Source organism: Tenrec ecaudatus, chromosome 13 (genome assembly GCF_050624435.1).
Source record: "Tenrec ecaudatus isolate mTenEca1 chromosome 13, mTenEca1.hap1, whole genome shotgun sequence".
Lineage (NCBI taxonomy): Eukaryota > Metazoa > Chordata > Mammalia > Afrosoricida > Tenrecidae > Tenrec > Tenrec ecaudatus.
In genome coordinates, this window is record NC_134542.1 from 58,717,418 (window position 1) to 58,730,742 (window position 13,325).

Sequence of the window (13,325 nt, forward strand, 5' to 3'; positions counted from 1 at the left end):
CTCATATATAAATATATTTACTTACGTACATACCTGTATTTAGACCTCTATAAATGCCCTTTGCCTCCTAGTTCTTTCCTCTATTTCCTTTTACTTTCTTCTTATCCCACTATCATGCTCAGCCTTCATTTGGGTTTCAGTAATTCCTTTCAGTTACATTGCTCTTGATCAAGCACTACCAAGCCTCCAACACCCTCCTCGCCACCAGTTTTTCATCACTTGTTGTTCCCTTGTCCTTGGATTTGTTAACACCACTTCCTTTCCCCCTGCCTCCCCTCGCCCATGCCTCCCCCAACCATCTATTGGTCTCTGTTGTTTTTGCCTCTAGATTGTTTATGTACCATATCTATCTAGATAGGCCTGCAGGGATAATAATATGCACAAAAACAAGACAGAGCAAAACCAAAAAAAGAAAACAACAATAACAAACCAATGACGAAAAAATAAAAACCTGTAAATAGTTTAAGGTCTGTTTGTTGACCTTTAGGAGTGTTTTTCGGTCAAGAATGATGGGGTGCCACGCCCTGGCCCCAAAGTCTATTTTTTATACTCCCTCGGACTTCCTTGTTCTGCTCCCCTTACTGTTCTGTTGCACGCCCTTAGTGTTTTGTCTCGGTGTGGTGTGGTCAGATCGGGTGCAGTTCCAACACCGTGTCTCTAGTGTTGCCCCCTGTAGGGCAATGGGTCAGCAAGGGATGTCGTGTCTCATAGTGGGACCTGCCATATGATCCTCGCTGAGCATTGGCTGCTCTGAGCAGAGATATCATCTTCAAGGCCTTGTGGGCCGGGATGTGATCCCCTCTCTCTTCCTCCCCCTTCATTTGCTCCTGTGTGCTCTAATCAGACGTGTTCCTCTTCCTAACCTATAGCTTCAGTGCTGTCCTCTGAAGTAAATTCTTCTGGGGGGAGGGGTGGCTGTTCACGTAGTTGGGATTAGGGTGGGGGTCTCAGACCTGCCTTTACATAATTGAATAACTTCAGTCAGCATAAAATTTTGCACATTCATCTGTGTAATGACGTGTTTGACAGTTTCATCACTTTTCTTCAGTGATGCACAGAATTCCATTGTATGCACCAATGTTTATCCATCCATCCATGTGTATCCCAGCACTCTTCACAAGCAAGAAGATGCCTATTGGTAGAAGAATGGCTAAGTAGAGAATCTGTAAATATTACAACTCAAGTATGGAATATTTTCTTCAGTTCTTTCAGTTCATAAATACTGAGCATGCTTTCATTTAGTTCTTCTAAGTTCAGGTCTGTACACATTTCATTAAAATAACACCACTGTCTTCTTGAGTTGCCCTTCAAAGTTTTCTTTTCACTCTTTAGCTTCATCATTTCTTGCCTTTCCTTTTGTTTCTCTATGTTCAAGGGCGAGTTTCAGAGTCTCTTCTGGCATCCACTTTGTCTTTCTTTTTTTCCTTCCTTTTAATGCCCAATTGTTTTCTTAGTTTACGATGTTTTTGAGGTAATGCCACAGCTTGTCTGGTCTTCAGTCGTAAGCACAGCTAAAAACACTCTATTTGGGGAAGTCATGTTGCTCTCCTGTCCAGTAGGGGTGCTATGAGTCAGAATCAACTTGTTGGCAGTGAGTATTGTTGTCTGTATCATCAGGCCCAAGAACTTCATTTTTTATTGTTTAACTATTCTTTGAAGCACAGGTTTAGGAGTCAAAGCCATCCGTTGACAACACAGGTTACGTAGACATGAATTGGTTGGTATAAGTAACCTGAGCCGAGTCTAGTTATAGCCTTTTACTTTTGGAGTTGTGCCTAACCTCCTCCACTACATCCGGGCCTCAGTCCCTAGAAGATCTGATTGCAAGAACGAACTAATTTCACTAGGATGTTGGTACAACTGTGTCCATGTTAGTATACGACCTACCCCAGTGGAATTTGAAATCTTATATATTTTTTCACAAACTAATGAAAGACTCTGAGACAATTAGGTTTTAGTTTATCGATGAGAAGTGATATTTTCCCTTAGCAAATGGACAACTACCACGGTTTCTGAAATATCAAGGTGAAAACAACTTTCAACTCAGCTCCCATATAATCAGATATTACTGATAACTGCACACCTAATGGAGCCTGGTGGTGTGGTGGTTATGAATGGGCTGCTATTCACCTGGTCAGCAGTTGAAACCACCAGCAGCTCTGTGCGAGAAAGACTGACTTTCTACCCTCATGAATGAGGACGGTCTTGGGACCCACAGGGGTCGCCGTGCGTCAGCAATGACTCGATGGCAGTGAGTTTGATGATCACGTGATCGCTTTAGGCACAACCAGTACTTCAAAAACCACAGAAAGATAGAATTAAAAGATCACGGGAAATTGTCACAAATGTTTTGAAGCCCACTCATACACACATACATACACACCTGTGTTCCTTTTTCAGCAAATATTTATTAAGTCCCTACTTTGTAGGAAGCACAATTTTGGGCACTGGAAGATAGGACATTGAATAAAGCATAGTTCTGATCCTGAAGAGCCTTGGAATAGAGCAGGGAGGAAGTGAGGGATAACTTCACAGCACTGATTGCCCTCTGCTGTCGCTCCCTCTGCTGCTCTCTCCTCTCCTCTTCCCCTTTGACTCGGGAGCCCCCCCGGCTGGCATCACATCCATCTTGTCCACTGTTGTTTCTTTGGCATCCAGCCCTCTGCCTCAGTACTCAATACACAATTACTTAACAGAGTGCGTAAACAAGTAATACACATAAATATCATAAAATTATATAAATAATTGAAACAATAAGGCAAGAGTTGGGTGCGATGTAGTATTACAAATAGAATTCTCAGGAATGCAAAGTCAGGGAGATAAAAACCCTCTGCTGTTGAATTGATTCTGGCTCACCTTATAGGAGAGAGCAGAAGGGGCCCTAGGGTTCCCAACGCTGTACATCTCTTCCCTAGAAGGGCTGGTGCCTGGTGGTTACCAACCGCTCAGCAATTGGCTAGCAGTTGGGTGCTTCACTGCTACCGCACCACTGCGGCTCCTTCAAGGTAGGGAAAGCCCTGGCCCAGGGGCCATTGCGAGGACAGCCCGGTGGTCAAGAAGCTTCAGACCGAGGAGAGGTCCTGCTGGATTTGACAATGAGAATGTTTTGTTCTTCAGAGTAGCATCAAATTTAGAATGGATTTGCAAGCCAGGTTGTTGGGAGTTAAGGAATGAATGAGTAATGGATAAATTCTGAGCCTCAGTTGGAGAAGGAGATAATAAATCCATGAGAAGGGGGCACACCCACTGTAGGATTTTAACAAAACACACAACAACCTCACATTGGTTTTCTGTGGGCGTGCCGTTTGAGGGGAAAGCACCGTGTGCATGTGGTTGCAAGTTTGCTCAGACGATGCCCAGGTTACATCATTTTGCATACTGAACCAACCCCTGTTGCTGCTTCCTTAAGTTTGCAGTACCAATGTTCTCCATGCTGAGGACTTCAGGGATCTTTCCCCTGCTAGGTCTCTTCCTTGGTGACGGCTGATGTGGCATGTGGAGCTTTGGTTCCCCATCTACCCTGAGTTTCTAAAGCAGCCCCTCCCTCAGCAAAATTCCTTGCCTGCTCTGCACACTGCTTCCTCCAGGGAAGTAAGAAATCACTTTTTTTTTTTTTTTTGCTTAGGAGACAGCCCCTGGCAGGAAGTGTGTGAGTCTGACCTGTGGGCCAGAGACCCACTCAGGTGGGCAGTAGCAGTACACTGCAGTTGCAAGCGTTCCACTCAGCTGTCCAAGCTAGGGTCATTTGAGCCTCCTGTGCACATTGATGCCGTGAGACTGGCATGAGAACTGTAAGCCCAGGGGGCTCTTGGGCCCTTCATGAGAAGAAGAGAGGCCTGATTGGCTGCTCAGCGCAGTGCACATCTGAGAACATTTCTCACCCCACTCTGCTGTCTAGCTTCAGGTGGGCCCACAGCCATAGAGCTGGCCGACTGAGGAAGTGACCCCTGCCTGCTGTGGGACCAGTCTGTGTTCTAGGTGTGGCCACCCTCTGCCTGACCCTCTGCTCCACAAACCTGGGCTCTCAGATTGTCAAGGAACCCCATTCCTCTCAGACTTGGCATCAAAGTGCCCCAGAGCAAAGGTATACTTTTAATAGTTTAATTTGCAATTGCCTGGCCCAGCGAAACCCGATCTGTGACTTCCATGGCCTTATTTTACAAGCATGCTCAAAGTAACATGCTTGGACAATTGAATGAGAGTGACTTGAGGTGTAGGGTATATGCATGGGCGAGCTCTTTTACGTCTTTTTGTCATTTTCATCCATCATTTATGTGAACTATTTGCAAACTCTGTGTGTGTGTGTGTGACAAATCAGTTACTGTTGAGTGGATTCTAAATCATGATGTGATTCATGTCCGTCGGAGCAGCACTGTGCCCCAGAGGACTTTCGATGACTGTTTCCTTTCCAGGAGTTGATCAGTAGATTCTCTCCCAAGATGCCTCTGGCCTCCGAGTGAACTGGAACCTTCAGCCTTTCAGCTAGCAGCCAAGTGCATTAACTGGTAGCAAGACTCAGGGACTGCGCACACTTCAAAAGAAGTGAGGACATCTCCCATGTTCTCTAGCTGACGAAATAGGTCTGTGTTAAGCAATGAGTGTATCTTTCCCTCTGCATCATGTATCCTGTCACTTTCAATCATTCTATACTATGTATGAATTGGATAACTATGCAGGTCAGGGATTTGATTCCTAATGTGTTACCACCCGGTCATTTGAAATCTTTCTGTTATTCACTGACTGCCCCCTTGGGACCCCACTACCTCTTCACCACCAAAACACAACCAGGGACCTACCACTCCTCATTCCTTACCAAAGCAACTTGTTTTCATAGAAGTATTACGTTATGATCATCTAATCTGATGAAATAATATACAAAGAACAGAGAATACTGGGTGTGGTTGTGTTGTCTTGTCTTCCTCTCCAATGAGCTACTGAAGGGCGACTGAAGCTGAGTGTGCTGCACTATACTGTGTGAAATCAAACAGCCCTGGACATCCTTCTGCTCCACATAACTGAGACACATCATTTAAACAGTTTGATAATGAAGTTTAAGATAGAAAATGAGAGTTTTCTCTCTTCTTCGACTTAGACTCACTGCCACCACCTTCTTAGTCAGAATGTTGATGTTATGTAAATACTCTCACATCCTAATGAATTATAAGCCTAGACAATTTAGCATCCCAGGCCAGAAGTGGATGTTGCACCTGAAGTGAATGTTGAGATTCTTGCTTGGCTCCCTCTTGGCTCTTTTCTCATGCCCTCTGGAACTAATTATACTCTGGGGACAGAGTATATTAGGTTTCCCCAAGAGGGGGGTGAGTGTGGTGAAGCAAAACCTGGGGCTGGTCAGCGGAGACTTAGTAGGAAAAACTCACATTCCCTGATGTCCCGCCTTCCCTAGCATGACCCATGAAGGTGGTGTTGAACATTTGTGGGCGATGTCCCGCCTTCCCTAGCATGACTCATGAAGGTGGTGTTGAACGTTTGTGGGTGTCATCTTCAATTGAGAACAACTGTGGAAGAAGGTACAATGGTGATGGAAGCTTAGGAAGGAGTCTGCTATCGTTAGAGGTAACAGCAGCCTTCTACAATAGCCAGTCTTTTCATTTAAAATGGTTATGTCTTACACACACACACACACACAAACCTAAAATCTAAGGTATGATCTATTTCTGGGACAGATGGCCATTCGAAAGATGCACAGAGACTGGCTTTATCTTTCATGAGATAGTGCAACCAAAGAAATATATATTTTTTAAGTTTTAAAACTTAGCATGGAACATTATGGAGCATGGCCCATTTCTGTGAAATCCACATCAAACTCATTGCCTTGTATTTATCAATTTTCTCTTATTTATCATTTCATTCAATTAACTCATATTTTATGGAAGAAAGCTGCTTTGTGGAGAGCTGAGGAAAAAGGGATTTATTTGAAATTTTTTCATTCATTGGAATTTCTGGTATCAGAGTGAACTATAATATGGGAAAGATGGATTTTGCATACCAAAGTTGGAAATATTCTAATCACTCTCTGAAGGCTATATTAGGTATAGGGTCAATGTAAAACTTTATTAAAAATATATGCTTTCAAAAAAGACCTTCTTGATATGCTATACAGTATTTCAGTGGTTCTAAAAGGTACTGCAACTCACATTATGCATTATAAGCATTTGACTTATGAACACTTCCATTATGGACTTGTCTCTGGTTGCTTGTTTCTCTCCACACAACCCAAACCAGTTGGAGCAATCGACTTACTCAAAGCTTGGGGTAACCACAGTATCAACCAGTGTCCTTTTACCTCTCTGGGTTTTTCCCATAGTAGAAATCTGTCAAAAAGCGGTGATCCTTTTGTTTATCTTAATGTTTCATCCCTTATAGCATAGTGGGTTACGTGTTGGCCTACCAACAGAGTGGTCAGCAGTTCAAAACCCCAGACTTTCTGAAGGAGAAAGAGGAGGCCTTCTTTTTCTGTACTGAGTTCATCTTGGAACCCACAGAACAGAGCATCTCCGCTGTGTCCTACAGGGTCACCTTGAGTTGGAACGAGCTCTCAGGTCATGTCCTAGGATGCTATTGCAGCTCGGCCAATTCGTTACCCTTTCGGGTCACCCAGTCAGTCCTTGAATGCTGCTTTCCCCTTGCCTCACCGTGAGTGTCTTTCTCTTTGTTCTAGGTGAGAGCAAAAATGATTGTCATACTCAGTTTGATAAGTATGAAAATGCTGGTAATAATGACATTCGATAAAAAGGGAAAATGTGGGAGTTTAAAGTGGAATTGAACAAAATAAAAGATCAACCTAGTCTTCGAAAGGATCCCCTTGAAATGTTTACCTACCTGATGATCCATCACTTTGCCTTGTAAATAGCTTTTTAAAAATCAGCACTAGAATTATCCGATTTGTATTACATTCTGTTGTACTGGTTTTACCATAGTATTGTATTTCTATTATTTTATATTGCAGATGTTCCATGTTTCAACTTCATCGGAGATTAAATTGATGCTTAAGGGATAACCTGGAAATCTAAAAACCATTTGTCTCCCTACTTTCATAAGGCAATATGGTCACGTTCCCATAAAGCTGACTCATAGTGGGGCTACTGGATCACAACTCAATGTAAGTTACAGACGCACGGTGTTTTTGTCTTTGTTATCCATTTTCTTTCCGGCGTAGGACACGTAATCTGTTGGCCTCTGTGCAGGTGTGTGTGTTTGTATAGACAAATGGGCCTACGCATGCCCCTTTCCCAGCATTTTCTGGGTTCCTAGCATCCTTTATCTTTCCCATCCTTCGTGTCTCCTTTCCTCTTCCATCCTTCCTCTCATCCTTTGCTCCACATATTGAGTGACGACTACATCAAAGGGGCAGTTCTCGGCCGGAGAGACAAGCCCACTGGCTCAAGGGGGATGGGGGTGTCTAGAGGAGGAGACAGAAAAGTTGTTCCGATAGTTGTGAAATGCACAGCCTAAGAAGGGCTGTGAAGGGCGGTCACACAGTTCTGTGTGAGCCTGGAACTGTTTTCAGGGGGACTGATTCCCTCTCCAAAATCCATGATGGGCTAGAAGTGAACAGGGCCAGAGAGGCCAGAGGTGGTAGAAGTGGGGAGCGGAGAGCAGAGTGTGGTCGAGACAGAGGGAACAGCACATGCAAAGACCAGCTTTTTTCCGTAAGGTACTCGTGGTCAACTATTTTCTTCAGGAGTGGCCACTGGGTAGCTTCTCCCTTGAACTGTACAGATGCAAATGGATGGTCATCAAACTGGGAAGCAAGGAGGCACGTGTAATCTCACGAGCAGCTTGACTGCTTCTGTGTTTCAGGTATGAAGTACCCCTTGAGCCCTGACAACCTCCCTGAAGATGGAATTATGAATATGGCAGCCTTTCTGCGGGGCTTTGAAGACAGGGACGCAAAGAATGACGGTCCGGAGGGCCAGCTGGGTAAAGAGAAGAAGAAGCTTCTGTACTCTTTCTGCGAGGTGTGCAACATCCAGTTGAACTCCGCAGCCCAGGCTCAGGTCCACTACAACGGCAGATCCCACCGAAAGCGAGTGAAGCAGCTGAGTGATGGGCAGCCACTCCCCCCGGCTCAGGGCTCCGGGCCACCGCTGGCCAGTCCCAGCACCGACACCAGCACAGGTAGGAGGGAGCCAGACTGCTCTTTCACCTTAAGCACAAAAGTGCATGTTCTCTTTTCACAACAGCCTCCACACTGGAGCTGCTTGTCACTACTCAGCGGATTTCTTTTTATTACATCCTTCTCTCTCCATCTTTGTTTCTCTATAAACATTTTGTCTCTGGAACCGCAGACGTCCCGTCTCCTCACCATGTGTGAAAACTTCCCAGTGTGTTTTGAAATGTGTTTTCAATGGACCAGTGGTATCAAACTGTCTCCCCTCCCTTCGGGAAACTAGTTTCCTTCGGTGTCCCTCACCTGCTTTCTCTTGGTTCACATACTATTAGATATGGTAGGAGAAGAGACAGCCTGTGTTTATAACCCCTCGTCTTTCGGGAAAGGAGCTGCGGTCTTGCTCAGTTGTGTTTGTTGATGTGGGGCCAGCACTGTGCCGGTAGTGTTCTGAGCCCAGGAACATGCATTGCCCAAACCAACAATGCTCACTCCCCCCCCCCCCCCGAAGCCCAGGCGCTGGCAGCATTTCACTTGCCTCTCCCTCTTTCCCACGGGAAGAGACCTTGACCTCCCGGCATCTGCACTGGCTTCTGGACAGTCTTGAAAACCTTTTATCTTATCCTTGGACAGCTCTTCCTCCTCCACGTCCCTGGCTATTGAATTCCTTCCCTGTGCCAGAGCTAAGGAACGTCACCAAAGGTGCTGTTCTCTGGGAGGGGACAACTCTGCAGATATGTGGTCATCCTCCCCAGGTTTACATGGGGGGTCCAAGACAGGGCTCCTTCTGAAGGTGGTGGGGAGCTCCAGATTCCACACCAGCAAGTTTTTGTGCTGGCGATGCGGGGCCACCTCGACTTGGTGTTGGAGGACAGACAAGCCGCCTGTTGACATTTCACTCAGCGACATGACAGACGGTCCTTGATTTTGTGAAACTGTGCCAGGGTCCACGTCAAACTTCAGTCAGAAGTGTGTGTGTGTGTGTTTGCCTGTACTCTAAAAAGCACGCAAAAAACCCAACCCAAACTCGCTGCCGTCGAGTCAGTGCTGATTCCTAACGACCTCTCTCTGGTTTCTGAGACCGGAACTGTTGACGGGAGGAGAAAGCCCTGTCTTTTTCCCTCAGAGCTGCTGGTGGTTTCAAACTGCCACCCATAGAGATGGATTGCTGCCCAATGAGTGACCACGAGGTCACCAGGGATCATTTATCCCCAATGTCCAGATTAGGATCTGAGACACAGAGAGGTAAATGGTTTCGGTCTAGAAGTGTCCAATCCACGGCCCCACCCATAGTCAATTAAGAACGGAATCATTGTTGTCCATCACTCTTTTGCAGCTATTCAGTACAGCCCTGATGCAATTCAGACCTATTTGTTATAATGAGCCCTGGTGGTGTGGACTTGACATTGGCCTGCTGACCACAAGGTCAGTGGCTTGAGACTAGCAGGCACTCTGCAGGAGTAGGTGTGTCCTTTCCTTCCTAATCAGTTACAGTTTTGTGTACCCCCAGGGGCAGCTCTACCCTGTCCTACAGGGTCGCTATGAGTTGGAATCAACATGGTGGCAGTGAGGTTTGGCTGGTCACTAGTGCTTGCTATTGAAGCAAACAGTCATACTTTGATGAGCTTTTCAAACCCAAGCCTGCTAGGATCAAGTTGGTTCTGACTGTGTGTCCCAGAGAAGAAATGCGCTTCACAGGAGTGTCTTGGTTTTTATCTCCATGGTAGCTGTCTCCAGGTCTTTCTTCCTTGGTGCTGATGGGTAGGTTTAAAAGCCAACCTTTAGCTCATTAGGTGATTGAAAGCAACCTGTCCCAGTGAGCGATCCTGAAAACATACCCAGAATCTTATGGTTGTTTCATGTCCATGAAACACAAACTCGTCCCGTAGTAGAATGCAGTCTATTAACATGTTTTAAACTGACAACACATTTCCCAGGCTTCCTTGCCAATTGGGTTCCTAATAGCTTTGGCTCCCAGCAGAACCAGTTTGGAAATTAAAGGAAGGACAGAATGGAACATATAGGGTGTCTGTGGTTATGGCCTCTCTCTGGGGTGGTCTCGCTCACTCTCTAGCTGCATTTACCTGTGCCCCCAGTTTCTGTGACCGATCTGTCAAAATGCCAGCTTCTCCTAGGGTACCTAGTATGCGGGACTCTGGGAACACTGCCTCCTTCTTTCACCTCCTGCCAAAGGAAGCCCAAATTCCTGGTAGTAATCTGTTCACTTCCTGTCCCCCGTTTGACTCCCCGGATCTTCTTGCACTTGTGCAACCAGATCCCTGTATTAAATTCAGTCCATCTCCACTGCCTAAGATGGTTTCAGGTTTCCTTTCTAGACCCTGACTCCTATAACTGCCAGTGGATCTTCAAGACATATTAGAGTCTCATCTCCTCCAGACGAGATGAGGCCAACTCGTGTTTTCCTTGCACCTTTCACGAATACAGCTCTAGACCCTGGGGATGGCATAAGAGATACACAGGAGAGCTCTGAAAGATGGTGGGAAGAAGGGGGCCTGGCTTGGCTCCCTAGAAGTAGAGGAGCAGCTCAGCATCAGGCTCTGGTCCCCCCAGCCCCCTAGCCCAAGAGAGGAAAGCCTCTTCGACCAAGTGGTGTCCGACTTCCAACCGCGCCAGAGGACAGGTCAGCTAGGCCCAGCCCAACTTTAAGCAACACCACTGATGGAGCTTCTCGCCAAAAATAAGTGGTCAGGGGACACACACTCCTTTCTCATCAGGCCCAAGATTCCTTAGGGCCTGTGATTCCGAGACGTGCCTCCTCGGGCAGTGAGTGGATAGAGTGCTGCCATATGCCCTCAGAAGAGTAGCCCACCGTTTCCCCTGTATCCCTCCTCCTCCAAGAGCCGGCTGTTGGCCTGCCCAATGAGACGCCAGTGCCATCACCAACACGGACCAGTGGGAGCCCCAACAGAGGGAAACAAACCAAGCAAGCCACAATAGCACCTCATGACTCTGAAATTCCCAATGAACACCCAGCCTACTGACACAGGCCAATGCCCATCTGCAGCCATACACTAGGTTGGGTAGAAATTGTTAAAGATGTTCTTACTGGTTCCGGCTCAGACAGCGGACCCAATATGGAAGTTGAATTAGGCTACATGGGCCTGAAGTTATTATTTTAGAATCCGCGTGTTGATAAAGGTGCAAAAAAAACAACGCTCCTGAAAAGCAAACACTGCAGCGACACTATAGGACGGGGCAGAGCTGCCTCAGTGCGTCTCCGAGGCTGTAACTCTTTTCAGGAGTAGAAAGCGCCTTCTTCCTCCCAGATAGGAGCTGTGGTTTCAAACTGCTGAGCTGGCAGTTAAGCGGCTCCACACATGATATAACTCCTTCTACAGTTCGGAGCTTCCTCCCCCACTGCAGCCAGTGAGCCACGATACTCTCTTCCTTTCCATCAGAAGCAGTTCATTTGTCAAGAAAGGAAATCAGTTAACTTTACATTTTATACACGTTTTATTCTCAAGGGAAATGCATGCCTTTCTGGGAGAATCAGGCTGACCCAGGAAGTTACGATGGGGCTGCTTGATTGAATTCTAGGAAATGGGACTTCTGCATTTGTTCCCTGTTGGAAAGAGAGTTTCTGTGAAGGGTGCATCTCTAACGCCCCCTAGCAGTGATGTGGCACAGATGAAGTGCAACTCTGAGAAGTTCGGCTGAGAGCATGGAGGTTCTGCTGAATTGTGTAAAAGAGAAATACCCGGACGGGATTTGAGGTGCCATTGGAATGAAAGATAATCATGGAAAGGCTGACAGAATCACGTTAACCCCAACACGCCAATAAAATATGTCTAATAATACTTTCTTTAAAATAAGGAAATTGAGACTAAGAGAGATTGAGAGGAGATTCCTAAAGCTACACAAAGTTTTAAAGTCTAAGCCTCATCCCCCATTCTGGATATGATCTCTCCTGACTTTTTAGGGACACATTATTTTCTGAGTCAAAGTAAACATAATTTGAAATATTTTCTCATTATTGAGTGTTGGATTTTTTATTTGTGCACATGCCTTCAATTAATTTGAAAGAATTTCTAACTCCCATGTAGGGTTGAATGTTTAAGACTCAGAAGAAGGTAGTCAGGCAGAGTGGGGAGAAATGATCCAGAGGAAGAGAAGGGAATGTCCAAACCTTCAATGGAGGAAAGTGTTGGCATGCCTGAAAATCGGGCATTCTCATTCCATGAGAAGTACTGAGAAACCCACCCAAATGTTGGGAGTGTTGGCAGGAGCCATGGGGGTGAATTGAAAAATGACTCTTCTTCATTTTAGTTATGATTTTTGACTGAGCAATTTGGACTTGGCTCAGCCAGCTGGTTCTTCTGAAGTCACAAAGGAGGGCTTGTGCAACGGCTGGCACCTGGCAGGTCACCTGTGTGGGCTGGTGGGGGTTGTAGGCTGGATCCCTCTCCAGGGTCCTCTCCTTCTCAAGCTGGGAGACTCAGCTCTGTGCAAGGTGGTCAAAGCACCTTTGCAGACAGCCAGAGTCAAAGCGGTGACCACTGCATTCGTTCAGTCAGAGGTGGTCATATGGTCAGCCCAAGTTGAGGAGATCACGTGTGGGGTGCAATGTGAGGTAGCATCTTGTGTGGGTCCTTACTATTGTAAAAGAACTTAACCAGGTTTTAAGTGGGGGATGCATTTAGTGGGTGCAGAGGTATAAACCCAGGGGATTTGGATTTGGCAGGCAGCAGTGGAGGGAATAGTGGGGAAGTAGGAAGGAAAAGCAAGGCTGGAAAAGAGATTGCCTAGTTGGAGCATTGTGTATTCTCTCTCTCTCTCTCTCTCTCTCTCTCTCTCTCTCTCTCTCTCTCTCTCTCACTCTCTCTCTCTCTCTCTCTCCATGTTCTGTGTTTCCTTGAGAGCCTGGGTTCCTCATTTTTGCTTGTTTGTTTCTCTCCCTTTCTGGTGATCTCATATTTCATTCCTATTTTACTTTCTGGGAGAAAGATGAGGCTTTCTACTCCCCTAAAGAATTCCAGGAAACCCACAAGGGCAGTCTACTGACCCTTTCCGGTAGGGCCGTCATGAACCAGAGTTGGCTTGATGGCAGTGAACTTGTTTTTGAGAATGCTGTACACAGAGAGCAGGTAGAGGTATCACTTGCTTTTTGAAAGTTTGCTTTATGCTATTTTGCATCTGTGCAAGACCTATATCAGAACATGTTTCACTAGTGGAAAGA

The 13,325-nt window shown here is 46.0% G+C and overlaps 1 protein-coding gene across 3 annotated transcripts in view; it reads left to right on the forward strand.

The window, feature by feature from the left end:
- Nucleotides 1–7,823: 7,823 nt before the first annotated feature.
- ZNF385B (zinc finger protein 385B) overlaps nucleotides 7,824–13,325 on the forward strand; it is a 380,374-nt gene continuing 374,872 nt past the window's right edge. For 2 of the 3 annotated variants that reach the window (XM_075529722.1, XM_075529724.1), the window contains exon 1: nucleotides 7,824–8,139. In XM_075529722.1, the coding sequence (XP_075385837.1) occupies nucleotides 7,824–8,139 (316 nt within the window). The remainder of the gene's footprint in view (nucleotides 8,140–13,325) is intronic. The other variant, XM_075529725.1, reaches the window with a different exon arrangement.